This window comes from Oikopleura dioica, chromosome XSR, assembly GCF_907165135.1.
Source record: "Oikopleura dioica chromosome XSR, OKI2018_I68_1.0, whole genome shotgun sequence".
Classification (NCBI taxonomy): domain Eukaryota; kingdom Metazoa; phylum Chordata; class Appendicularia; order Copelata; family Oikopleuridae; genus Oikopleura; species Oikopleura dioica.
In genome coordinates, this window is record NC_137294.1 from 5,813,405 (window position 1) to 5,838,266 (window position 24,862).

Here is a 24,862-nt window from a genome sequence, read left to right on the forward strand (position 1 = left end):
AGCAAGAAAAATGACTAGCCACCGTTTTAAAATGTCTGCTGTTTCAATTTATGAATGCGTTAATGAATTTGAGCAGGATTAGTGGCTACATGTAATATCCGTAAATGGTAGGTAATTTAAGAGTAATCCGTGGCGGGTTAAAAATCACTAGTACAGAAACGTTTTTTTTTCCATTTTCTCTGAAGCGTCTTCCCAAGATGCTATCTTTATTACATGATTTTGCAGCCGGAATCTTTGTCTTTTGAATTCTTCGGAGCTTTCTGAGCGTTACGGTCTCTTTGCTTTTGAGCTTTTGCTTGTCTAGGCACACGAGCCTGCTGGTTTTGATTGAATCTTTCTCTTTCTTTTTCTTGAAGTAGAAAAATGTTTGGCTTTAGGAGGAGATATTTTTACCTTGAAGTTGCTTTGCCAACTTTGCATCATCCTCAATTAGTTCTTCCTTCGATAAAAAGTCTGCGTTTACGTTTTTTCCATCGCAAGAGACAGTAACCTCTTTCAAGAAATAAGCAATTATTTTCACGGTTAATCTATACCTTCCCAAACAAGGTCTGGAGAATGAAGATAACCTTGGTCAGTTATTAGCGAGAAGATTGTATCCTCTTGGCGAGTGACAACAAAAAAGTGGTTATTTCGGAAAAGTATGGCGACTTCTCCAGGCTTCATTTTGCTTTTCATTTCGAATATTCCGTATTCTGTCGCTTGTGATCCTGTTTGCGTGAACCATTCTGAACGTAATATTTAGTCGCGTCATTTTCAAAGCGGAAGCGACTATACAACACTTTCGTAAAAATGATTTTCAACAATTTATGCAAGAGAGGCTTTACCGCGAAGGGATGTTATCAAGCGCTCAGGTTTGATCAAACTACAAAAAGTAGGGTTTTTATAAAAACGTTTTCTAGCTTTCTTGTTCTGGCCCTGATAATTGCCTCGGTGGTCATAGGGATCGTAATCAATGTGAAGGGTCGGAAGGGGTTCGAAACCGGGAGTGGAGATGCTGAGTCCAGTGGTGGTTGAAATTTACCTTTTAACTTTTGCTTCTCGGCATCGAACAATAATAAAACCAGCTCGTTATAAGAGACCTTCGATAGCTCTTCATACTCGTCATCCTCGCGGGACGGCACCCAACAATGGAAGAGCTATAAACGCTATTCTGTAGCTTGATAAACCTTGGTTTAATACCTTTATGTTGAGAAAGTCAAAGAGTTCAATCATAGGCGTATATTCGAAGGCATCTACGGCTCGGTATTTTAAATTGATATCCAGGCCTGTTAAAAGTTGTTGACTGGAGCAAACTTCTAAGGAAGTTGACTGAGCATGCAGCAATAGCTCCTTGTTCTCATCTGGAATGTTTTGGTTGAGGATAAAATTACCCAGCTGGGTCATCATTTCTTCGGCGGTTACCGAGCTGGGCGAGGGTTGTTCAATTCGACCTTGGACGATCAAGCAATTGAGTAGTGCAATTATCGGGCAGGGACCATTGTTGCATTGTGTGATGATTCGCAGGTCTTTGGGTTTTTTCGAGCACGCTTTTACTGAGAAAATGGACTGTGGAAGATATTCTTCCATTCTGAAATTGAGAAAGGGTTTTATTTGATGAAGAATCAGGGCATCTATTGCTACAGGAAGTATACGGAGGAATTGTAAAGAAGCTAAATATATACAAGAATCAGCGCGATTAGGTCATTTGGCAGAATTATTCGTATTGCGCGACGGACTCGATTTTTTGCTCGTTTCGTCAAACACCGAAACACCAGGCTCGAGAAGAAGCTTCTCTTGATAGCCTAATGAGAAGATCTTTGCAAGAGCACTATCAGCACTTCCTTCCATTTCGCTCTTTATCGCACCACGGCAATTGGCAAGAGCATCTTGTCGACCAGAGCCTAGATGAGACTCGCGTGCATCGAATACCAGTTGGACCATCTTGGCAATCGAAAGATCCTCGAGAAATTGATCATCATCGATAAGCTTGAAGCAATCTCGTTGATATTTCAGAAAAAGCCGATTTTCTTTTCTATCTTCAGAAATTGGCTGGAGGATTCTATTTGAGGCGTGATAAACAGAAGAAATCGCTTTGGCGCAAAAATTTGGGCCTTTCCTTTGATAAGTCAAAAATGAAACGATATGGTCCTTTTTGAATTTGTTCCAGAGCTTCGTGTGGCGAGCGACGGTTTCGGACTTGAGCGCGTAAAGAATGTGACTCAAAGCGCTGTCGCATTTCAACGTTTGATAAAGTTCGTAACAGCAAAGAACCAACTGATCGAGAAGTAAGCAGCTTTTCCTCAAGTCTCCTAGGACGAGCAAGGCTAGAATGGAACACAAAAATGGATCGTTCTTTCTTGTTAATACTTACCCTGAAAAAAGATCTGATCCCGTCGCAGCGATGAATTTCGGCAGCTCGAATTCTTTTGGAGCGTTCTGATTTGATAAGAGTTTCTTCGTCGAACTTGGAAAACTCTTCTATTTCGTTTCTGACGAGGAATTTAGCAAGTATATACGGATCGTACTTATTGAGCACGTCAATGATCTTGTCAATCGATTGATTATCTTTGAGAATAAGAAAAGTCGCAAATAAATGTAAAATTCACCTAAAGGCTGAGAATTATCGAGGCAAGGCGCTTCATTATCGAGTCGCTTGCTCGAATGCCGCAAGTGAGAAATAGGTCGCTTCAAAATCGTCATCGACAGCTTTGAGACAGGATGTTTATTATCCATGTAGGTCGAGATGAGTTCTTCGATCGAGTCCTTCTTTTCGAAATCTTCGAGGATCATGTATTTATCTTGCTCGCAGAGAAGAACAATGTGCAGGAAACTTGTCCGCTAGAAATGAGCGATTATCTACCTTGGCTCACTAGATTGGGACTAACAGATTTGCAAGAGACAACATATTGCTCTTGCCCGTTGTTCAAGCTCGCTCTGACGAGGAAGTCACCGTCGAGCTCTAGAACGCTCTCGGCGGATGCTCTCGAGATAACCCCATGATACCAGTATGCATGGGTTATATCATTTCTCATGAATCGTAAAATCTAAATCGAGAACAATGAATTAACGCAGAAGAAGATAGGAACGAGATTTATTTTTGATTAATGAGTCACAGCGGATTTGACAGTGAAGAAAGTAGGATTGAAGAAACTAGTAGTATTGACGGGATGAAGAAAAAAGACATGCAGTGGTCAGAGGATTATAAGAATTTTTGAGGTTCATTGCGGGGAAGATACGCTCAGTTGTTTCCGCTCGAATGACCGGGCAGCCGCAACATAGCTAAATGAAAAATATATAATGTATCAACTATTATATATTTAATAGGGGTTAATATATTTAGATTATAGGGGGAATTGTTACAATAATATAAAAGATAGCATGCTGTTTATATTGTCCAATAGAGATTGAAAAATATTAATCTTATAGTATTAAGTTAAAAAATAGGTTAGTATATATCAAAAATATAATTAATTATGTGCGACTGGTACCTAAACAAGCAGAGTACTGCATAACATATTTCCGCCGAAATGGGCGACTTAAATTTATGAATGATGATCTCGTCGGTGTCTGGTTTTATTTGCTCCATGATGAAGACTCCTTTGACAGTATTGCACTTTTTGATGTGGCGAATATCCAAAAACATTTTCGACTTTTCAAACTTTATGATAATTCCATCCAGCGAGACCCGAAGAGATCCATCTTCGTTTGTTCTCGCGTCCTGAAAATCGAATATTCATTTTTCAAATCAATCTTATGAAATTTACGGTTATTGGAAAATCTCCGCCAAGTTCTGGTCGATGCCGCCGGGCAGCCGAGTTTTGTGTTGCTTCCTGCAAACATTGATGTAGCTCTCGACACTTTTTCGTGTAGAACTTGGACAATTGCGTCTCCTGGCCATTTCTCCTCCAGAGACACAAAACCTAATTATTGAGCAATTGCTCTTTAAAAAAAGTTTACCTTAGTTTTGGGGCAAAAAGTCATGTTAATAAGCTTCTCGTGCCACCATCGTTCGCATATCGTGCCCATTCCGTTTCTGAGAATGAGGGCATCGGTGCACACTTCGAGGAATAAAACCTCTCCAGCAGCACTTGTGCCCGCGTGAACAACAAAGCTCTGTTTTCGGATATGACGTGAGCCAAGTGGCTTCAAATCAGCTGCGTTTCCGTGCAGCTCCTCGCAGCTATCTTCAATTGAGCTCACAATAAATTAAACTACCCTAAATTACGTCGTAACAATAATCTGTTTGCCGAAAGTAATGCTGAATTATCCGCCCAAATCCTAAAAGCCTTTGTATTTCCTTGTCCTGTTGTAGCCCGATGTGGCTCTTTCCCAGAAGACGTCTTACTTTGCGACGAATGATCTTCGCATCCACATTCATCATGATCATAAATGCGGACATGTTATACAGCACAGTCACTAGCAGCTGATCTTCGTCATTTTCTAGTCGTCTTTTCTCAACCTCAGCGAGATTTTTGTATCTGACGATCATGTCTGTTGGCCCGTGCTCCATTCCCAGCGCGTCTCGCTCAAGACTGACAACATCGAGGAACGCATTTTCCCACAATTGAGCACTCTTCCAAATAGCATTCTCTTCCCTGCTCAACGCTTCGTATAGATACACCCTAACTTCGTTCTCATCCTCGTCTGTTTCGACTTCAATCATTTTGCCAGCTCTATATTTGAGTTCGCGTCTAAGTCCAATCGAAGTCGGTTCTGATGCCGCCGAGCTCGTGGATAGTCGCAGTTCGGAGATCTTATGATGCGAGATCTGACGATTTATCTGTGTCAATGCGCCTTGAGCCACGATTCGTGCCGCTTTCACTGTATTATCGAACGAAGAAAAGCTCTCTGACAATGATTGACGAGGACTTTTTACATCTTCTTTGGTGCAATAATGCGTGTGCCCAATTTCCATCAAGAAGAAAACACTGGAGAGGCCGCCGTGGCCTTTCTTTTCTTTGAAGTTGCTTTCGAGGCCAGCTTCTACAGCCTTCAACAGGTCACTAATCCCCTTGAAGGCTTTGGGGGAAATCTCCACACTCTCTACGTAAATCGTGTTCTCCTCGCGCTGGGTGAGCTGATTCAACCGAGAGAGCATATAAAGCCGCCATGATTCCGATTCCATCAATTTCTTGATTTTGCGTAATCGAATCCAACTCACTCCGTTTCCATCCAGCGCCTCACGTGCTGCCTCACGAATCAGCTCGGCATCTTGGGTAATCTCCAGCCGCCGTTTCTGCCGAGCTTGTTGTTTCGCTTGCTGGATTGATCTTATTTCATTCTGTCGTTCAGAAAGTCCGCTTGGAACGTTGAGGCCGTCGTTCTGAGCATTATGACGAAGCATAGGAGAGTTGCTGGACTTGTGCGAGCTGGCAACGGAGGAATTGCTTGCTGAACGGCCCATTTGAACACTCTGGCCTCTGGACACTGGCGGTCGCGTCCGCGTGAGCACAAGATTTTCTGGACGCTCGTGAAATCCTCCAGGAGTGGGCTTTTTCAGTCCCAAATCAGAAGAATCTAGTTTTTCTCCAGCTTCAAGCTTATCTGCGTTTTTGAGAATTTGATCGAGCATCAGAACTGAAGCGATGTTGTAGTTTACGGATTCAATTTGCCCTGCGAACCACTTTGGCTTATCGCCTATAAGAGCTGGATCCCAAATACCATTCTGTATTCGCATAAAAGCAACGTTGCTCGGACTTAGACTCCATTCTCCTAAATATTCGACCGCTTGCGTCCGCGAAAGCTTCGAAATAAAAGAATCCTCTAATACTGGCGTTTGGTTTTCCGATTCGATCGACTGTAGAAAGCAGTCAGCCTGAAAGGCAACCACCGGTCGAGGGTAGAGTCGTAAAGTGCGCATGTGTTTATGAGCGCCTCTCAAAACGCCCGGTGAGTCAAAGAAGCGAATCATCGCCACTCGCGTCGCCACATCAACACATTCCACATCATTCCCATAAATGTAGCTTTCTTGGACCTTTCCTTGTGCGTTTTCAATATTATCTACTCCACGGTAGTTTTCCTCTGATCCCATTGCTTTCAGCGCTTGAAAGAGGTGACTTTTTAGCTGATTCGTTTCTGCTTCTGGAAGCTTTGGCAGGTCCGGCTCCGTTTTGGGTTGATAGATTTTGTTTGTGTCCAGATCGACGACCCAAACATCTTGTGGCAGGCTCACTTTCTTAAGAAGAACGAAGGATGCAGGAATGCCTGACAAAGAGGATGTCCATCAACTATTATTGAAATAAGACTAGAAAATATTCCGCTCTCGATTCGATTGATGATGTTCTCCATTCTTAAATTAACATCCTTTCCTATGACAAATGGCGTCGGCGCGAGGAGAATTTGCTCCGAAGATGGCATCAAACAGGGGAGTAGAGGAATTACTGGGAACATGTATTCCAGGGGATAGAGCATCGATACCAGGGCGAGAACGGACATTGTCAGGGCATTATAGTCCCTGCTCAGCACAAGAACCTTGTGTTCAAGCAAGATGCAAGTAAGGACTTTTAAGCATTGATTAACGCCTAATAACTCCAAAGGTAGATGAAGTGGAAAATCGATGAGCGTTAGTCGGGTGGGGTCTGGCAGTGCAAAATATATCGAGCTGTGCACATCTGCTGCGGAATTCACTTTCCGTCCAGCACAAAGAAAATAACTTCTAACTGTTCTGTCGAAAGATAAAATTCCGATCCTGGAAGAAGTTGAAGATTAAGAACCGACTTTCCTACTTCGGGAACGGGAGAATCAAGAAGCATGCTTATCCAACTTTCAATAATTTGAATATATTCTCTTGTAACTAGAGGGAAATCATCAAGCCGGGTTTCTGTCTTTGTGAAGTAATCCCAAATGTCGAAAGAAAAATTTCCCATCTCTCTGCAACAACGATCGGCAGAATCAGTGATCTTCTTGAGAGTAGCGAGAACAGTTCGGAATCCAGAGATAAATTGGTGATTTGTGAGAATGCAAATCGAAACAAGCTTGTCTTTAGTTTCGTCAGAGGACTTCCTTCGGACGTAGAAATTATGGCACACTCCGTAGCGCGTCGAGGAGGTGTCTTTATCTGTCAACGTAAAGACAAACGACGAATCCTTCATTACCGCCGAGCCGCCATAGAACTTTTCGATGTGGTTGCCTTCTGGTTGGCAGAAATAAGCCACATCTGCAGGCAGGGAGGACTCTTCATAATCTAGCGAAAAAAATTAAATAACAATCTCATCGACGAAATTTCAGACCTTCTTTGGGGTACTTCTTTGAAATCACGCTTGTCTCTGAGTCATCACTATCTTGGGGAGCAACGAAGAACAAATAATCGAGGAATCTTCGCTTATCATCCGACAGATAGTTCATCTGAATTACTTCCTTTTTTATATTGTCTGGTAATAAAATCAGCTGGTAAAAATGAACAAGCAGGGCTCTATATTTCGATCGAAAGCGTCTCACTAGCGTGGGCGCCTCAACCTTCTTTTTCTAACAGCTTTGCCCATTGCAAGCCTAGTGGGAACGGAGCTATTGATTCTAAGAAAGACAGCTATCAGCGAGATCCGCCTTTACCCCATAATTGGTAATTTTTTGTGCTACGAACTTTAAGAATGAACAAAAGAAAGATCTTTCTTCAATGAGAGATCATTCGCAATCTTCTTTTACAACTTTGCTTCGCCTCCCGAAACTTCACTTCAACGCTCAATTATAAAAACATTCTTGAACGATCAATGCAAGTAAACAATGGTATTGCTCACGATTGATTCTTGTGAAATCAAATGGCTCGTGCTCGCATCGTCCGGGGGTGAATCCTTTAGGACGATCCGCCGACGCGTTTTTTTACAAAAAGGGAAAGATTCAGAAGCGCCACGGGCGATAAGCACACCGTGAATCAGTCTTTTTTCTACTCGCCGAACACGGGATATTCTTTTCTTACAAGCTCGTAGAGATCGGAAGGCACAGGTTGAGCATTTTTCGAAGTACGAGATCCAGAAGAGAAAATGGGGAAGAAAAACAGTCAACGAGATGAAACGTAATCCGAATTATTTCACGATTTGCGAATTACTTAGTTGTTAAATCTCTAAAGTCATAATTATGTCGAGCAAAATAATGTTATAAATCTAGATGTTATTCACAAAGACCGTGAATTGAACTTCTGTTTAGCATTTACACCCATGGACAGCAACAAGGAACGACGATTAATGTTATCCAACAACAGCCACTGGGGTTTGACCAGGAACGACATTCAGATGGTAAATTTTAATTTGTCAAGATACTCTATGATTTGGAAATCTCTAGGCGAATGGAAAACTGGACTCTGCGAATGCAGCGACAGTGCGACTTGCTGGCAGGCAACTTGTTGCTGGTCAAAGCTGAGAAAAATCATCACGAATGATTTGGGAAAGAAAGCGTTCAACCGACGAGAGAAATGTCTCAAATGTCCATGCGTACGAAAAGAAACTCAAATTTAGACTTAAGGGATCCTCCCCCGGAATCGCCAACCTTGACTCGAAATAACTTTCGTTTGGCATTGTGGATTTATCTAATTCCAATTGCATATGAAAGTTTATGCCTTCATTGGAATTTGCAAGTAGCTTTAGCTTTTTTCGAAATGTCAAATCTGCAACCAGGGACTCTTGAAAAATTCGAATTTTCAGAAAACACCTTTTTGGGGTGTTTTCAAGCCGAAATAAAAATTTATTGGGCTTTTGTTTTGCTCTTTAACCCGTTAACAGGCGCGTGGCCGTCTCACGGCCACGCGTGGAAATGAGTAGCCAATCGCATGCCCGGATTCATGATTTCACTCAATCACAGATAGGCAAAAGCGTAGGCGAAATCGACCACCCTGTTAACGGGTTAACCCGTTAACTGGGCGCGCGATTTTATACGTTAACAGGCGCGTGGAGATCTAATCTCCACGGACGTTTTGACGATTTCTGTGAAATAGGGCTCATCTTAGCAAATTCTAAGGAAACAGCATGATTCAGAAGCGTCTGCTCTTTCATCTGATTGTTGTTTTGTTTCTATTCTTGATTGTCTAATGGCTAAAAATCGGGGTCAAAGTTACGTCATTTTCGGCGCTGAGATTCAACAAAAGGGAAAAGGCGCACGAGTTGCATTACTCTTTCCCTTTTTTTCGCTGACTGAAGTTTTTCTTTTGCTTCTCCTGAGCAGAATTTCACGCGAAAAATTTTTCAAAATTATACGAGCGGATAGAGAATCGATTAAATTTTTCAGAAATGAAAAAATTTTCAAAAAATAATCAGACGCGTCTATCTTATAGCGCTTCAAAGGCGCCGTGGAGATTAGATCTCCACGAGCCCGTTAACGGGTTAAACTTGTGGACTAGAAAGAAAGGACGCTTATCTGAATTCGCAAGTAGCTTTAGAATGATTGATGAAAAGAGAAAAAATTTTTCTAAAGAAAAACTATTCAAAGCCATTTTTGCCAATTTTTGGCATTAAATTGCTCTCTAGCGCCGAATTATGGCCAAAAATTCTTGTGCGCTTATAATATTCTTAATCAGTACGCTCTGAGCTTTCGATAGACCCCTTATTTGTATATTTTTTACGACATTGAAAAGTCGAAAAAAATAACGATTTTCACGCTTTAGCTTACTTAGTACAAATTACATGCATTTTTGCGATTTTCAAAGGCTAAAATTTTGGGTCAAGATGCTTGTAAGGGGGGACTTTAATACATCAAAATGATCCTCAGAAGACGGGGAATCTAAATATGCCTCAAAGCGGCCCGTCATTAAGATTTGAAATTCCGGAGGGGGACCCCTTAAACAGATAAACTTTAGGTTTGTTGTGTGACTCTTTGCTGCCAGCGAGGACAAGTGCGACGAAAATACGACATCGATGGAAACAACTGCCTTGATTGCATCCTGGCTACCTGGTGTTACTGCTGCGTCCTCAATCAAATAGTTCGTCATCTTCCCGATGAAAAATACCAAGTAGAACTCAAACGCGTAGGATAATTCAATGTAACTGCTACATTCCAACGATATCCGACCTTTGATTCTTGAACTTAAGAGTATTGGGCCAATACCACTATCACTTGCTCAAGCAAAAATCCCTATAGAAAACATAAATCATGAATACTAAACGTATAACCCATCAAAATAGTTCCTCTAATCCATCATCTTTTAACTTTACAATTAACTTGTCATTATACATATATAATATGATATATATGTCGCCTAAACAAGTCATTCGAATTTTGAATTGATGCTTCGAAAATGCTGTTAATTCTGTGAATTCCTTCTCAATCTCAACATGTATCTTCCTCTCCAAAACCCCCAATCATAATTGTACATTTGACCTTCCTGAAAACTACGTGCCCTGCCCAATCCTTTGCAAATTTTGACTTCTGAAATGCTCTTGAAGAACGTAAAAATAAAGCACCTTTCAAATTCTATTTCATTTATCGATGATAAAGGGTATCTTTTATTGCATTAATAAAAAGCAAAAAATAATAATTAGCAACTCTATTCATTCTTCGTCACTCGATTCGAAGGGATTTTTGAAGCTGAAAGGATCCGCCTTGTCTCGCGTCAAAGAGTCATAACTCTCCTCTCGAGTGCATGGGTCAATAGAAGAACATTCAGATGCATTGTCAGGAATATCAGAAGTTTTGGCAGGTTTGGTAGTGCTTTCTGAGAGCGATCCCTGAGTATTGAACAGTGGCAATGAATTGTAGGAAGTGTTCGAATCGCCGTGCTCAGAGATATTGAAGCTCAATTCAGTTGATGCTTCAGAAGAAGCGGTTTGATTTTCATCATCATCGTGGGAATTAGGAGGCGAAATCTGGTTCGCCGAAAAGAGGGGTGGTGGAATTGGAGAGGCCTTCATCTTTTTCGGCTGTACTTCTGTGTTTCGATCGTGGAAATGTGGTGGGGTAGGATTGATCTTGCTGCGATTGGCGGCTTCTTTAATTTCTGGGTCTTGACGCAAGTTCAAATAATAGCTCGATAAACTCAATCAAGTAGAGAAAAACAAAAAGTATTGAACCGTTCCTTCCTTTTCGAGATCGAAACAATCATCATTGCTCGGGGCAAATCTTGGGAGCTGAACTTGATCCCCAATCTTCCGTTTTCTATCATCACGACTGGACGTTGGACGAGGAGTTCCGTAGCCATTCTGCGGATAACCATTGTTCAGGGGGGAGCTTTTGGTAGATCTAGGTGGCAACAGAGGTTTGAAGGCATAGTTCAGCGTATCAGAATGATGAACTAGAGCCGGTGGGGAGTAAAACTCAGAGGGTCCAGTTGGGTTTGATGGGTCTATATTTATATTAAATCTAACTTTGATTATTATTTGATCTTGCCTGTCGGCAGTTTTGAAAGTTGTTCGTCTACTTGTAAATCGTACTTTTGAATACCAAATTCACCACCTTCGGTAATTCGGCATCTAAATTTCTGCTCAATTCGGAAGTGATGGATTTTGTCTAAATCTTCACTGTACATCACGGCATTCTTTCCGTCGGGTTTTACTAAAATCACGTAGAATAGATTTAGAATCTTATTTAATTCTCACCATGCATGTATCCGTCAATCCACTTTTTGGTTTGTTTCTTGTGCTTCTGAGTAGTATACAAAATCTTCCAATAAGTTTCCATTCTATAACATTACAAATTAGATACTTAGCTATTCTCTCAACGCAAAAAATACTAAAAACTGGGGTAACCTTTCTGAATTTCAAGCCTAGTATTTCTAGCGTAAACTATAATCCAAATAACAAATGATCCAAGAATTGAAATTAACGATGAATCAGGGGGAGAAATTTTTAAATATCGAATACACTTTAGGTACAAATAAAACTATAAACGTAGACAACAAAATCGATAATGAAGAGCGTTGATCGTTTTCCATCGTCGGAAATCAACGGAAGGCCTCAAGGTGGCGCTTCCCCAAAATTTTATAAGAAGCTACGATTCATGCCATCACTCAAAAAATCATCTCAAGATGGCTTATCAGAGACAGCTCTCTGATGTTCTCTCCACTCAAGCAGATTTAATGATGCCTCCTGCCTTTCCTTCTGTGACATACAGTCAGCTCATGCAGGTCTGAAATATTTTTAATTGCTTTTAGTCAAACTCACTGTTAAGGCGCAGAACCCTCAAATGACTACAATCATGTCATCCTACTTGATGGGGACAAATCACAATACTGACAACGGATTCCACAATGAAATGACCAACCCAGTTCCACTGCTCAATATCAAGCAGGAGCCAAATCTACGAGGGGATGTGAATGAGCACTTGAAGCGGATGGAGTCCGTTCTCGGCGGCGGAGAGATGCTTTCGAACGAGCTTGAATTCATGGAGGGTAACTTGCATCTAGGTATGACACTCTCACAAATCAATTAATGAAAGATAAAAAATTAGAGAACGAGAACACTGCTGTTGAGATGGAAAACGATCCAAAGGGAGCTCTCCTAAGCAAAACACAGACTGATCACATGGAGCCCATTCTTGGTCTGACCAATTTCAACGCGGTCCAGCAGCAACACAAGATGGATGTGATCCCGTTTGCAAGACCAGCGCTGACGGAGAGCGACCAGGCTCAAGTTAAGCACCCGACGAATGGAATGATTTACCAGATTAACTCCCACTTTTTAGCAACAGTGCTAGATCGCTATGGAACACAGAAAGTAATACCAGTACATCTCTTTCGCTATATTAATCCGGTTTAAGGTCCAATATCCTGCGGATTCAAAGGAAATCCTGACCAAAGTGCAAAAGTTTTGCGAAGCTCGTTCACTCGGATTCATGACTGAAAAAGATGCTCGTCAGATTGTCGACTCTGGCTACCCGATCGAGACAATCTCGACAAAAAAGACAAAATGCGACGACTCTGGGCCATTTGAGTGCCTTTTCTGCCCGCTGGTTCAGAACTGCCGCAAGTTTTTTGGGGTGAAAGAAAACCTCAAGCGGCACTACTCGAAACATCTGCGATTCCACCGCTTTGCGTGCGGCGCACCTCAATGCTCCTATGCTAGCTACCGCGGTGATCACGTCAAAGACCACATTGAAAAGAAACACCCCAATCAAGGTGTCCTGGTTCGAAATGTCTGATTTATATTCATATAACATATACGGTCTCTTTACCAATAAATGTCAAGAAAATAACAGTGTCTACAGTGCATCTGAGCGTTTGAAAATGAAGTGGGGTTGAGAAAGTAGCGAAGCCTGATAACTGGTAAAATGCAAGGCAAGAGTAGAGCGAATACCTCACGCATCAATACACGCAGACACTAGATAAGTGATAGTACTTTTCATGTATTTAAATTTGACAGCCTAAAAGGAAAATATTCTATTGTTTCAAGAGAGCGTGACAAATGAGTTTCTGTTTATAGGTAAATTGATCTTGAATGAAAGATGTATAAAAACAGGTTTTCCGAAGCCTCTACCTTGAGGCTCGTCTTTTTTAATCAAAATATAAGTAATATTATATAACATAATAATTCATATTACAGATTTGAACATACGCATTTGACACATCAAATGGGCACCGTAATTACAGACAACGATAAGAGTTTACAGTGATTATATATAAGGAACTTTAGCAGCTCAATTGAAACTGGCAACAGTTAAACCAACTCATCCCATGAGAACCGTTCAAGAGCCGATTTTAGACATATCCGAGAATTTTCTCCGTCGCTTGAAGCTCGTACATAACCTAAAAGCAATTTTTAATTTACGAAATAAAAGAGGAAAAACCTGAGCAGCGCCAAATAAAACTCCAACAACAATCCCACGAGCGAGGCCACCATTGAAAAGTGCCTGGACGGCACCGATTGAGCCATTTTGTTGTCTGCCTTCCTGGATCACGGATCTAGCAGCCTCCATCCAACTATAAGTAAATTTTAACAATCAATAAGGGGCAATGCTTGTACCTAATACCACCCTGCTTTTGGATACGAGTTTTAATACAGTCCATTGGAGTCACGGTCAATGCTCCTACAAGGCCAGACAGAAGTCCGGATGCGAAATTCATCGCAAAGGTCGGGTCTTCTCCTGGATTAAGTAACCTTTTGGCCATTTGCTCACGAACGATCGCGTAGAATGGAAAATATACAGCTGAGAATGGAATGTCCCGGATCAGCGTAGCACAGAAGCCAGTGTATACACCCCGGATCTTTCCAATCGCAGTCGCACGCCCCGCAGTTCGCTGTGCCCAGGTGACGCTCACAGGAGTTCCAGTCTACCAGCAGGATGAAACAAAAATTCTACATTGAATTTTTACCTGGCCAGCAATTTTAAACATTTCCATCGGAGATGTAACAATACATTGGCAGGTTCCAGCCGTCGCTCCAGCAATAACCTGGTTCATTATACTTGAATATTTTTGAGGCGCATACCTATGGCGAATTAGTTTACCTGATATTTCCGTTTTTATCAGTAAGACGGGCGCGCATTCTGTCATTGACAACGAGCTTGATCGCTTTCTCGGGCGTGATAAGTATCATATTGATTCCAATTCCACCATAAAGTCCAGTAAGACCACGCTCGGCAACAACTGCTCGATAGGCGTTGACGAATTTGCCATGGTACTGGACTTTATTCAGTTGAAATTTCGTCTAAACATTCGTTAGATTCTTACGTCTTTACCACTCAGTGGAAATTACTTTTATTAAATCGAGGGGGAAACTTGCTCCGACACCGACGATACCAGCAAGCGCACCGTTTCCGATTTTACATAGTAGCAACTCGTTCTCAGTTGGCATTCTTAAAATAACGAGAGTCAAATTAATGGTTAGAAAAGCGTCAGTCCCTGGCATTATAGACTTATACACATATATAAAAGTGAAACATTGAAACTTAAATTGAACTGAAGTAAAAATCGATGTCAACGCTCGCTAATCAACAATACAAGCGCCAATAATCAGGCAGGCAGCTATTGAGAGTGAATTTCCTAATTTCGATCCAACTGTCGTTCTTTTCATCTATTCTTCTTTTCTTGTCCTCCGTCGTCGAGTTTTCTGACTTAATTGTGAATCCTTCTTTTTCTCTTGCTCTTCTTCCTCGGCGGGCGTGTCTACTTTCTGCAAACATTGATATAGATACAAAATAGGTAAATTTGCTTTCTTACTTTATGTTGGCCGCTGACGGGTTTGCGCGGCGAGATGCAATCGGACACAAAGACGAGAACGGCACCCAAAAAGAGCCCAGTTATGATTGTGCACACTTTGTTTGAGTGTTTAACTTGGAGTCCCTGATTTCATCAAGTAATTACCTCCATAAATGATGTAGCTGACGAGGTCGCTGAAACCCATTTCCTTCGTGAGATAATCGTGCGTTATTTGCATGTAGGAGGAAAAGATGAAAAGCCAGGAGATGAGCGACATAGTTATGCTATTTGGCTGCCGGTACCAGGGCAATGGATCGTACTGTTCGTACTTTTTCTCGCTGACGTAATCATGAAGGGCGTCAAAATTGCGACCTTAAGAAAGCCGTAGCAAAATTTTATCTATCTCGAACTGACCTTCGTCGTATTTTGTGCAGATTCCATCCAAGCAGTGGTAAACAGTAGGAAGCGATGTAATCACAAATCGTCCGGCGAGACTGTGGTTGTGGGTAATATCCACGTTACCAACTTTTATGCCTTAAAACTTCATTGAAGCAAAACTCTTAAATAACCGAAATCGGTTGACTCGACAGAATTCAAAATCAAAGACACGAGTGCTCGAATGCCTCAATTTGGAGACTACTTTTTCTCGAGGAAACCCATGATCCCAATGTTTTTGTGGGAGTGTCTCTGAATTGATTCCGTTGCTTTGGCATATTCACTATTTTCACAGGAGTATTTTTTACGCTTGTTTACACAAAGTTATCCATTTCAAAATTAGAAGAAAAATGCGACTTGGATGTGGTGTCGACATGACTGTGGTATTCTAGTTTGATCTAGTCATGATATGGTCAGATAATTGTGGGAGGACAAAGTGTAATTTGAGACACGGCTCTTTTGCCGCCATGAACTTTTGTGTCAATCAGGCGGCTCCTGAAATCACATACCGAGTTCTGGAGCATATTCGCCCAACTTATTCCACTCGTTCTCGAATCGCTGACACGCTGGACACCAAGGAGCGGAGAATTCGATCATCCACTCTCCCTGCAAAGTTTGCCGCCAATTCGAATCTGTCACATCGATTACGGCGCTGGCGACGGCACCAGCAATCAGCAGAAAGGGAATCATTCTAGAGCCAAGGAACTCAGAGTTGGCGAAGCTTTTTTTGTCCACGCAAAGTTGCAGCGAAAGACTTTTTCGTCGGCCTAATGATTCACTAAAGCTACAATCGCCAAAACGAAATAAAAATCAACACCCCTGATTCGGAAAAGTATTCTCTCAATTTCTTAAGTTACACATGGGCCAAAAATTTATTACAAATATCCGTTGAAAAATCATAGATGATTGAGAAGGGCAGTAAAATTAGTCCGAGTCCTCTGCGAGGACAGTCTGGCGACTTTGGAATGAGTATTGAGAAGCTGTATCTTCCATTTCTGAATCCATCATTCGGCCTCCGACATTTCGTTTAATGCCGTAAAGAGAAGCGTCATTTGTTGAATCGTCGCTAAAAACGTAAATATAAAACAGTGATGTTTTAACTACTACCTGTCGGAGCTATCGCCGAAAAGCAAGTCCGCTCCACTACGGCTATTATTTAGCGACGCGAATTGACTAGAACTGGGCTGAAAAGAAGGCTGTTCAGGCTGATATTGACGTCGATTATAGGATGACAAGTCGTATTGATCACGGGTCTCGGTTAGCCTTGATGCGTTCAGAATATCGGCCTGCGTTAGCATGAGAGGACTCTGAAGAATCCGTAAGTTGTCTAGACAAAAGTTTAAGCATTTTTACTCTTCTTCCGCTCCCACTCGCAGGGATTATTTCAGACTTAGTAGAGTCAAGGAAGGAATCGTCGCTGTGAACACGAGTTATATTGATTGTCTTTGATATGTCCGAGCTCAGTGTGGCTGTGACAATCGAAGAGATGAAATTGTCCGACTCAACTTTGAAAACCAAGGGACAACCTTGACCCTCTTCGAAGACCTTAATATTTTACATTCTCACAGAAATGTAAGCATAAAGGAATTGTTACTTTTACTTCAGCATCTTCCATCAAATCTTCCCATAGTTTTACAGCTGCTCGAAGCTCTTTCAATGAAAACGTCAGATGGTCACTCATCGGCTGGAAGATCTCCAACTCTTCGGATGTTATCGCGACCTGGGACTTGACACTCGATTTGACAGTGTTTTCATCGTACGATTTGAGATGCAGTTTTCCATCATCCATGTACATAGTCGCTTCCAGAATCCCGCGAGGAAAGGTAGAGAGTTCTCCATCGATTACTGACAGTGGGCAGACCATAAATGGAACTCTTTCCTCGAGGTCGAAAGTAGAAGCGAGGTTGTCCGGGTCATACACTTCGAAGTCGTAGTGTTTCGTCCAATGTTTCGTGCCGATGAATTTGTATGAAAAATGTTCCGCCGAGAAGTCGATTTCGATTTTATCAAGGAATTTCGAGATGTTCATAGCTGAAACTTTGATCAAGTAGCGCAGCGGGAGACTGATCTTGACATCATCGCAATACACGGATGTTTGTGATTGCGAAGTGTTGTAACTTTCGCTTATGTCGAAGAACTCGGGGGTAAGAATCATTTGCATACAAACTGATCGGGAGATATTTGACGTTTGAAGCTCAAATGATTGTTACGAAATTACATTGGAACTCACTCGATTACCTTTAATCCTTGGACGTCATACGGCTCGATTTGAACGTGAGGACCAATTTTGACGAGGGTTTTTAGCGTTTTTACGAACTCCGTAATATTATAATCAGGGACGATCCACATCTGAAATTTCGCCGTTCAGTTCGAAAATATGAAGATGGCTATATTTACATTTTTGACAGAATTAGGTTTCCTTTTTTGATTCTTTGACGGCGTGGAGCAATATCTTCGTTTCCCTCTCAATTGCATAGGCAAAAGCTTAATTTTATTAAATAATTGATACTGATAATGAAGAATTATGGGGAGAATCTAATAATAAATCCAGCATCTAGAATACCTTCAAAGTCCCCTAGATGCCTGATCGCAGACTCGAAGTTTTTCAACGACTCATTCCACTTTTCCGATTGTTTTTCCAAGTCAGACGCTTCTTGCTGTATCTTTCTGAATTCCTTGTCCACCTTTTTCTGGTTTGCGTATGCATGCTTCACTGGTAGGTTAACATCGATTGCAAGCTCTTTAGCACTTTTACAGCTAGCATCAATCAGCTTTTTTTCGGCATTTTTGATTTTCTCATTTCTTGTCGCTAGTTGATGGTCATAATCGCGGATTATCGAGTGGAGCATTCTAATGTCGGAAAATGAGCTCCTTTGGATTTACAGTTGAATTATTCTATCGAAAGCTCTGTAAACGTTTTCTATGGCAGTTTTTCCAAAAGCACTTTCGAATTTCATCATCAGTCCACTCTTCCGAGATAATCGTCCATCAGCGACCCAATCGAGAAAATTTCGTTAACGTCTACTCGCGTCCCGACAATTTTAAGCCGAATTTCGTCGTCTGTAAAAATCCTGTATAATAATTAGGCTTTAACGTCATTCAAGGACCTTGTCTAATCGCTGTGTCTTCGTCTTTCGTCTTGTAGCAAGGAGGGTTAGAATCTGGATCGAACTCCATGTCAGAAGGTATGGAGTGCTGAAGAACACCATAGTTCGTGACAATCTCGCACTAGTACCTTTGAAATGAAGCAGGCCATTGGGCCAACATCCACCATGAGTCCGACTTTGTTCACTTGTGTAACTACCCCGTCCACGACTTCGCCCTTGAAAGGACGAAAGACAATCGCCTAATAAATAATTAGCCAATGAAATCTTACACATAAGAACTCACCGCGTATTTAATTGGGAAAAGGCAAAATCCTCTCCCCGCCAGAATCTCTCCATCACCAATGCTGTGAATATTCGTGACACCGATCACAAATCCATGTTCTCCAGTACAGGAGCCTTCTACTTCACTGAATTTGAGCACTTAGAATTGCCGAGATCCCGAGAATATACCTGTAAAGTTTTTGTCGAATCGTATCAGTGAGATTCTCTCCAAAGTACATCGGATGGATTAAAAGCTCATGTTCGAGATCAATATGGTAAAACATTCTAAGAAGAGAGCTCCTGTCAAATATCATTTCATTTTGCCAGAATAAATAGTTTCAGGAGCAGGGAATATTAAGAAAGAACTTTCAGAACTGGGCATTCTCCCTCGCATCGCATAATAGGGCACTTTGTCATGTTCTCGCAGCCGAAAAACGTCTGGATTCGCTTCTTTGCAAGCTGTGGGTCTCTGCCCTAAATTTAACGGAATTGAACTAAAGATAGCAAAATTAAAAGTATACCCAGACACCAAGCTCAGAAGTAAGCTGAACACTTCCAACAAAAAGGCCGACTTTAGCACCGAAGACAGCAGTTTTGCCAGTGAAGCGAACAAGCGATCCGACAAAACCCATTCTATGCAAATAAGCACTTAGGCAAAGGTATAACTTATAGGGCCTATAAGCATTATTTTATTCATCGTCAGAGAAGTCTATATCTTCTATGTCGGGAAGTGGAAACCTTTTTTGGGATGAATCGATTCCTCAAATAAGATAGATTTGAAGTCGAGATAGAAATGCTATCCGATCCTGAGAATGGCTGCGATTCCAGTGAGATTCGCGAGCTGAATGCCAGATGGATGGAGAGAACTCAAAATATAAACATTTGCCCCAGCAGCTTGCGCGCGCTCGGAAAGCTTCACATATCTTCGTCTTCGATTCACGTCAAAGCATCGGAATAGTGAATCAGTCATCAAAAGTGTATCTATTGCTTGTAACTCGCAAGCCTTTTCAACCTGAAAAATAATTAAATCTGCCCGAATGAAAGATATTATTTATAAATAATTTACAATTTTTGTTGGTGAAAAACGAACAGTCTGTATCAAAAGAAGAGAATTCTCAAACACAATAGTTTCGAGTGAAACATTTCAACATATGTTTTTTTAATATCCGCCACAACCCAAGCCATCTCAGTGGAATCATTTGACTGAATAGCAATACCCCGCGAGGCGTTAAAAAGTTCAATAAATTCAAAAAAATCGGTCTACTAGTAACAGACTATTACCTGTTTTGTTCCATAAAAGGCGCGATCCCCGTCGTCGAGAAGTGTCTGCTGAAATGTTTCAAATGCCTTCGTTTCTTTTGCTGCTTTTGTATCTTCTAGGCGGCGGGCGACACCAGGGTCTTGGAGGACTTCCATAAGGGAGTGCTTGTATCCGGAGGAGCTTCTGCAGGAAACAAATTTCGCGCGATGTTCGATGAATTTCTTGTTTTCTTCGTTTTGGATGAACATGTATTCCATGAACTCTTCGCGCACGAAACCAGGAGAAGCGATAATGATACATTTTAAACGATCAAAATCAAAATTAGTCTTCATCGCAGTGGCTACATTTTTGAAGAACTTCTTCATCGACTCTTCGTGTTTGTCTGGTCGTCGTTTTCCTTGAATTGAGGTCTGTATTTTTTGCTTCACCACTGTCAGCGCACTGAGAACTTGCAAGGAATAGACTCTAACCTTTCTCATTATCTATATATAAAAATTGATTCCTCTCCTAAACACACGTGTGCCAGACCTTCTTCCATCACCACAGCCCCTACTTCTGCTTTCAAATTCATATCTGTCGCTTCTTTGATTCTCCGTAATGTTATCGAGTCCCACTCGTCCTATTCTGTATTGACGTCAAGCCGATGGAAATTCTTCCTACCTTGTAAATTGTAAAACGTCGGCCCAACTCGAGGTCTATCGTGTGGTACTGTCCGATATTAACGAACTCATTCTGCTCCGTATTTGTCCCTTTCATCGACAAGCAACAGACAGTTTGATCGAAATCGAGTGTTTCGATTTTGATTGTCAACTTGAAATGTTTCCTCTCGGTCGTACGAAGTCCAGTAGACGACTCTTTCTTCACGTTTCGAACTGTCGAAGCTTCCACTCGGTCGCCAGCCTGAAGCATATTGTACACATGCCAAAGATCTTCCAAGGACTTTTTTATAAGACCAAATGCCGGAGAAAACGATTCTCGCCCAGTTAGTTAACATAATAGAATTTATGCATCTGCAAGTCCTTTCCCTCAGGTTCTTCTGCGGTGAGAACGATCTTACCCGATTTATTTTTCGTTAGTTCGCGGTGGTGCACTTTCATTTCTGAACAGAAAATATGCATGAGAGTATTTTCGGAACGATTTACATAAGTTTATTGCACGTAGTAGTGAGACACCGCAGTTTTTTAGAATTAATCACGGATAAAAACGAAAAAATAGGAAAACAAGTTAATCGGCAAACAATTTCCGATGTAAACTTAAGAGTGTTGAATAGGCAAAGCAGAATACAGAAAATTATGAGTGTTTGTTTGAAAAATAAGAAAAGGACAATAATACTAATTATCTCCAACATTCACATCGACTCCGACGTCAGCGTTATGAATATTGGGATTGTTGATTGGGTCCAAGAAGGGATCGTGGTCGGCGCGAGATCGACCAACCTAGCAAATAAATGCGGTGAGAGTCAATATTCTAAGAAGTCGATTACCTTGGTCAGGAAGAACAGAACTGTGAAAACGCCAATGACCGCGATAAATATCATGAACAAAGTCTTTTGGGTAATATCGGTATCGTCCTGAAAAAAAAATCGATCAACTGATGAGATTATAGTGATAGCTTACCCTGTATTTAGGATGGATTTCGTGGGCTTTGATCAATTTTGACAAGAAGCCTGTAGGTTTTCTCCTGGCGTATTTATTCTCATCGGGATCCTCATTATCTACCGGCAAGGCCACTTCCTTTGAAGCGTAGTCAAGCTGAAAAGTTTCTTGGTGTGTAGCTCGTCTTTAGTATCTTACTTGACGCTTGAGCTTTTCTCTATTTGTCACTTCGGACTCGGTCAGGGCATGCGTGCTTACAGGAGTAGAAGTGCAGAGGGGAGTCGCGATTCGATTCTTAATTTTGGCTCAACTTCTTGGGTTCAAGCAAAGTTAGTTACGTTAACAGGATTGAAGGTCTCTGGCGCGTCCCAAGATTTCAACGAACTATTGTTATTGTTTTTCTCCTCCTCTTCGTCTGCTTCAGGGATGAGTGGGAGACCAAGGCCTACACGAGCCCAAGAAGCTGTCTTCAGTCGCTCGCGCAACGCTTCCGCCACTGGACCAGCTTGATTTTCCGGTGGAAAGACTGGCCCAGAGCAAATCGGACAGCGGAATCCTCCGGGTGCAGTATTCGATGGATACTCGGAGAATTTTTGACTCAGCGCAGGCCAGTCAAAGACGTCTAGATATTATGAATAATTTCCGCTTTAGAGATAAATATACATTCGAAATTTTAATATATTGCCATGATATCATATTTACGGTAGCAAATCAGCCGAACTGGATCAATATCTTCGAGTGGCTTTCCAGATACCGCGCATGTCGGGTCGTAGTCAGAGTCTTTCAGCCAGTTCAAGTATGACTGGACTACACACTTAAATCAGTCGATAAATCTCTGAGAAAATACGTAAAAGTAAAACCTTTGGATATCTCTCCACGATACAATATTCACAGACATTGACACGATGCTCGTAACAGAATAGATTCGTGACTTTTCGCTTCGGACATTTACAGAGACCCATTACAGTCTAAAATAATTGAAAAGCAATTAGATGTGCCTGGAAGTTCAGGGGTGCCTTATCAGCAGCAATACATTCTACAGTCAGTTGTTCATTTCATCATCTTCGTTAAATAGACGAGTAACTTCCTTTGTCATTATAACATTATTTTCCAGCAGGTTCAAAACAATCTGCAAAGTTGTGTCCAGATCACAGCCTTCATTGACCAAATCAGCCACTTTCACATACTTCGGGTATTTTACCGTAAGAACGTCAAAAACAGCGGCCCCATCCTCGCTTATTTCGTACGATTTCAATTCTTCCTTCTTGTAAATTCTAAGGAAAAAATCTGAACTGCCGAAAATGACATAGAGTAGTACCTAGGGTTGTCATTACTGTGGCAAAGGATAATCTCATTATCCTCGCCCATAATGACTCGTGCAGATTGTTGCCGTAAGAGGCGAATTTCAGTGTCTTCATCAAGCTTGTAGCAAGTATTCTTGACGACGCCATTTTCAACAATTGGCTTTCCCCCTAACGAATATTTAAATCATGCTGTTTTTTTGTAAAAATCGACTCCTACATTGGACAGTTCTGTTCGCTTCGTCCTTGGATAGCACCGGTGGAAGGGCGCAATGAGTGTCATTCTTCGCTAATTCATCGCATGCTTTATCCACATCTGCGTACTGAATCATGTTCTGCATGAGAGACATGACGACATTGCTGAATTGCTCTCGCTCGGCAGCTCGATCTTCTCGATCACTATTGGACACGCCCATGATGAGCTTGTAGTCTGTCGGAAGGCCTCGCCGGAACTCAACGTTTTCTTTTATGGCAGTGGACTTTTTATGGCTCAAGCAATATTTCTCCCGCAGAAGTATACGATCATTATCGTTGAGCCCTACACAACGCTTGCGGTACGATTTTTTCAAGAAGATCACACCATGCGTTCTTCTGATATGTCGAAATTGTAACATGGAGAGAGTGCTCGCCAGCCAGGCATTCGCCCTGATGAAGCCACCCTCTTGGAACATAAAGTACATCGCCAGGTTGGATTATTTCATAGATCTCCGGTTCATGTTTAATTTCGTTCGGGTGGAAGTTCCGCGATGAAGTTCGGGGGAGTTCTTTGTTTTCGAATGGCGCCCAAACTTTCCACCTCTTTCTTCCCTCAGTCTTAGAAAAAGTAACTACAAATAACAAAGATTTAAGTTGTCTACCTGAACCATGAACACCTCTACGTCATCGTAATGCGGAGCAAACCCTGTTGTACTAGGAGGTGTCAGGTAAGTATTAGAACCGGTGAAGCAACCGAAGAACTCCTGAAGTCCCTGGCAGACACTCCAAATAGACTTAGAGTAAGTCTGTGGGTTGAGCATTCGTACAGAGCAACCATTGTTGTACATGTCCCACACTTTCGAAGGCCACGCTCGTCCAGGCTCATTGTGAGTCTGTCGGCCATTCTTTTTGTCCCATGATGTGACGTCGATATTAACACTGAATAAAATTTTAAGGGTTAAAAATGCAATCTAAATTACCCAAATTGAACGGGATTATTTTGGATAATATTGGCAAGCTGCGATGTACTGAAGAGGCTATTGTTATAGTCGGCCTTATTCCGTCGAATGAGAACGGCCTTCTTTTCCCAGTAGTTTAGCATGAAGTCTTCGACGTCCATTGGCCAGATCATCCACTGGAACAGACGGGCAGAATCCTTCAATGAGTCTGATACAGAGGTAGGTATAGGCATGGTAGGTGGTCTCAATAATTTGCTTTTCTTTGGCATGTTCGAGGAGCTGGGCTCTTCAGAGATCGATGCAAGGTCAGAATCAAGTGTTTCTTCAGAGGCTTCCTGGTTGATTTCGGATGGAAGACTTTCCGGCTCGATAGTTTCCTCAGTTCCGTTAGTCTTTCCATTCTTTGACGCTTTTTCTCGAGCGAAAATTGCTCTCATAGCGCTCATCTCATCACACTGCTCTGATTGGGTTCCAGAAGATCCAGTCTGAAGCTCATCCTTTTCTACGATTGCTTCAGTTACCGGGACATTTTTATTTTTCTTTCGTTTCTCTTTTGAAAATTACTTTACCATGAAATAACTAGAACGACTTACTTTTGCCCGATTTCTGAGCGTCCATCACAGGCTTTTTCTCTGGCGGTTCAATGGCCGCCGCCAAAGAAAAAGCCGATCGACGCTTCTTCATTTTTTTGCAGTCTAAATACAAATTTCTTTACTT

At 41.7% G+C, this 24,862-nt stretch overlaps 13 protein-coding genes across 15 annotated transcripts; 2 read left to right on the forward strand and 11 right to left on the reverse strand.

The window, feature by feature from the left end:
* Positions 1-26: 26 nt before the first annotated feature.
* On the reverse strand, positions 27-1,566 carry LOC145709822 (ubiquitin carboxyl-terminal hydrolase MINDY-2-like). Of its 2 annotated transcripts, none has more exons than XM_081787525.1 (5): positions 1,180-1,566; positions 1,022-1,136; positions 534-725; positions 394-492; positions 27-343 (listed from the first exon to the last, which is right to left on the reverse strand). In XM_081787525.1, the coding sequence occupies exons 1-5, from the start codon at positions 1,564-1,566 to the stop codon at positions 210-212; spliced, it is 927 nt and encodes a 308-aa protein (XP_081643651.1). In that variant the 3' UTR covers positions 27-209. The 2 variants fall into 2 exon arrangements, with proteins under 2 accessions (XP_081643651.1, XP_081643650.1); XM_081787524.1 differs by having other exon boundaries at positions 27-349.
* Positions 1,567-2,038: 472 nt separating this feature from the next.
* On the reverse strand, positions 2,039-3,019 carry LOC145709823 (uncharacterized). Its single transcript, XM_081787526.1, has 3 exons — positions 2,865-3,019; positions 2,586-2,817; positions 2,039-2,544 (listed from the first exon to the last, which is right to left on the reverse strand). The coding sequence occupies exons 1-3, from the start codon at positions 3,009-3,011 to the stop codon at positions 2,039-2,041; spliced, it is 885 nt and encodes a 294-aa protein (XP_081643652.1). The 5' UTR covers positions 3,012-3,019.
* Positions 3,020-3,057: 38 nt separating this feature from the next.
* LOC145709826 (MAP kinase-activating death domain protein-like) lies at positions 3,058-7,327 on the reverse strand. The gene is made up of 8 exons (XM_081787530.1): positions 7,209-7,327; positions 6,640-7,162; positions 6,290-6,580; positions 4,239-6,185; positions 3,937-4,159; positions 3,744-3,899; positions 3,468-3,697; positions 3,058-3,258 (listed from the first exon to the last, which is right to left on the reverse strand). Exons 1-8 carry the CDS (start codon positions 7,321-7,323, stop codon positions 3,198-3,200), a joined length of 3,546 nt encoding a protein of 1,181 aa, XP_081643656.1. The 5' UTR covers positions 7,324-7,327; the 3' UTR covers positions 3,058-3,197.
* A 330-nt stretch (positions 7,328-7,657) lies between these two features.
* LOC145709825 (uncharacterized) lies at positions 7,658-10,377 on the forward strand. Its single transcript, XM_081787529.1, has 4 exons — positions 7,658-7,987; positions 8,119-8,207; positions 8,254-8,402; positions 9,761-10,377. Exons 1-4 carry the CDS (start codon positions 7,956-7,958, stop codon positions 9,935-9,937), a joined length of 447 nt encoding a protein of 148 aa, XP_081643655.1. The 5' UTR covers positions 7,658-7,955; the 3' UTR covers positions 9,938-10,377.
* Positions 10,378-10,390: 13 nt separating this feature from the next.
* Positions 10,391-11,579, reverse strand: LOC145709824 (uncharacterized). 2 transcript variants are annotated; one of them, XM_081787528.1, is made up of 4 exons: positions 11,496-11,579; positions 11,424-11,451; positions 11,287-11,369; positions 10,391-11,242 (listed from the first exon to the last, which is right to left on the reverse strand). In XM_081787528.1, exons 1-4 carry the CDS (start codon positions 11,575-11,577, stop codon positions 10,941-10,943), a joined length of 495 nt encoding a protein of 164 aa, XP_081643654.1. In that variant the 5' UTR covers positions 11,578-11,579; the 3' UTR covers positions 10,391-10,940. The 2 variants fall into 2 exon arrangements, with proteins under 2 accessions (XP_081643654.1, XP_081643653.1); XM_081787527.1 differs by having other exon boundaries at positions 11,287-11,451.
* A 208-nt stretch (positions 11,580-11,787) lies between these two features.
* On the forward strand, positions 11,788-13,070 carry LOC145708214 (uncharacterized). Its single transcript, XM_081785869.1, has 4 exons — positions 11,788-12,022; positions 12,067-12,301; positions 12,346-12,611; positions 12,655-13,070. The coding sequence occupies exons 1-4, from the start codon at positions 11,924-11,926 to the stop codon at positions 13,033-13,035; spliced, it is 981 nt and encodes a 326-aa protein (XP_081641995.1). The 5' UTR covers positions 11,788-11,923; the 3' UTR covers positions 13,036-13,070.
* Positions 13,071-13,223: 153 nt separating this feature from the next.
* LOC145708215 (mitochondrial glutamate carrier 1-like) lies at positions 13,224-14,688 on the reverse strand. The gene is made up of 6 exons (XM_081785870.1): positions 14,589-14,688; positions 14,341-14,540; positions 14,207-14,297; positions 13,857-14,164; positions 13,681-13,813; positions 13,224-13,639 (listed from the first exon to the last, which is right to left on the reverse strand). The coding sequence occupies exons 1-6, from the start codon at positions 14,685-14,687 to the stop codon at positions 13,592-13,594; spliced, it is 879 nt and encodes a 292-aa protein (XP_081641996.1). The 5' UTR covers position 14,688; the 3' UTR covers positions 13,224-13,591.
* Positions 14,689-14,713: 25 nt separating this feature from the next.
* LOC145708222 (thioredoxin-related transmembrane protein 1-like) lies at positions 14,714-16,270 on the reverse strand. The gene is made up of 5 exons (XM_081785877.1): positions 15,976-16,270; positions 15,446-15,565; positions 15,197-15,403; positions 15,053-15,147; positions 14,714-15,005 (listed from the first exon to the last, which is right to left on the reverse strand). The coding sequence occupies exons 1-5, from the start codon at positions 16,154-16,156 to the stop codon at positions 14,907-14,909; spliced, it is 702 nt and encodes a 233-aa protein (XP_081642003.1). The 5' UTR covers positions 16,157-16,270; the 3' UTR covers positions 14,714-14,906.
* A 20-nt stretch (positions 16,271-16,290) lies between these two features.
* LOC145708221 (uncharacterized) lies at positions 16,291-18,171 on the reverse strand. The gene is made up of 7 exons (XM_081785876.1): positions 18,030-18,171; positions 17,864-17,950; positions 17,705-17,815; positions 17,061-17,660; positions 16,820-17,011; positions 16,574-16,773; positions 16,291-16,532 (listed from the first exon to the last, which is right to left on the reverse strand). Exons 2-7 carry the CDS (start codon positions 17,939-17,941, stop codon positions 16,391-16,393), a joined length of 1,323 nt encoding a protein of 440 aa, XP_081642002.1. The 5' UTR covers positions 17,942-17,950; positions 18,030-18,171; the 3' UTR covers positions 16,291-16,390.
* Positions 18,172-18,338: 167 nt separating this feature from the next.
* Positions 18,339-19,502, reverse strand: LOC145708223 (DNA-directed RNA polymerase II subunit RPB7-like). Its single transcript, XM_081785878.1, has 6 exons — positions 19,356-19,502; positions 19,024-19,308; positions 18,857-18,980; positions 18,702-18,812; positions 18,574-18,661; positions 18,339-18,526 (listed from the first exon to the last, which is right to left on the reverse strand). The coding sequence occupies exons 2-6, from the start codon at positions 19,146-19,148 to the stop codon at positions 18,426-18,428; spliced, it is 549 nt and encodes a 182-aa protein (XP_081642004.1). The 5' UTR covers positions 19,149-19,308; positions 19,356-19,502; the 3' UTR covers positions 18,339-18,425.
* Positions 19,503-19,518: 16 nt separating this feature from the next.
* On the reverse strand, positions 19,519-21,192 carry LOC145708224 (protein pelota homolog). Its single transcript, XM_081785879.1, has 5 exons — positions 21,128-21,192; positions 20,756-21,032; positions 20,603-20,714; positions 20,116-20,543; positions 19,519-19,846 (listed from the first exon to the last, which is right to left on the reverse strand). Exons 1-5 carry the CDS (start codon positions 21,190-21,192, stop codon positions 19,631-19,633), a joined length of 1,098 nt encoding a protein of 365 aa, XP_081642005.1. The 3' UTR covers positions 19,519-19,630.
* Positions 21,193-21,226: 34 nt separating this feature from the next.
* Positions 21,227-22,679, reverse strand: LOC145706390 (zinc finger protein-like 1). The gene is made up of 7 exons (XM_081783783.1): positions 22,551-22,679; positions 22,393-22,504; positions 22,029-22,312; positions 21,889-21,984; positions 21,712-21,846; positions 21,579-21,665; positions 21,227-21,531 (listed from the first exon to the last, which is right to left on the reverse strand). The coding sequence occupies exons 1-7, from the start codon at positions 22,650-22,652 to the stop codon at positions 21,427-21,429; spliced, it is 921 nt and encodes a 306-aa protein (XP_081639909.1). The 5' UTR covers positions 22,653-22,679; the 3' UTR covers positions 21,227-21,426.
* On the reverse strand, positions 22,679-24,850 carry LOC145706389 (ribosomal oxygenase 1-like). Its single transcript, XM_081783782.1, has 7 exons — positions 24,739-24,850; positions 24,167-24,695; positions 23,849-24,125; positions 23,534-23,804; positions 23,212-23,469; positions 23,009-23,162; positions 22,679-22,964 (listed from the first exon to the last, which is right to left on the reverse strand). The coding sequence occupies exons 1-7, from the start codon at positions 24,827-24,829 to the stop codon at positions 22,733-22,735; spliced, it is 1,812 nt and encodes a 603-aa protein (XP_081639908.1). The 5' UTR covers positions 24,830-24,850; the 3' UTR covers positions 22,679-22,732.
* Positions 24,851-24,862: the final 12 nt, after the last annotated feature.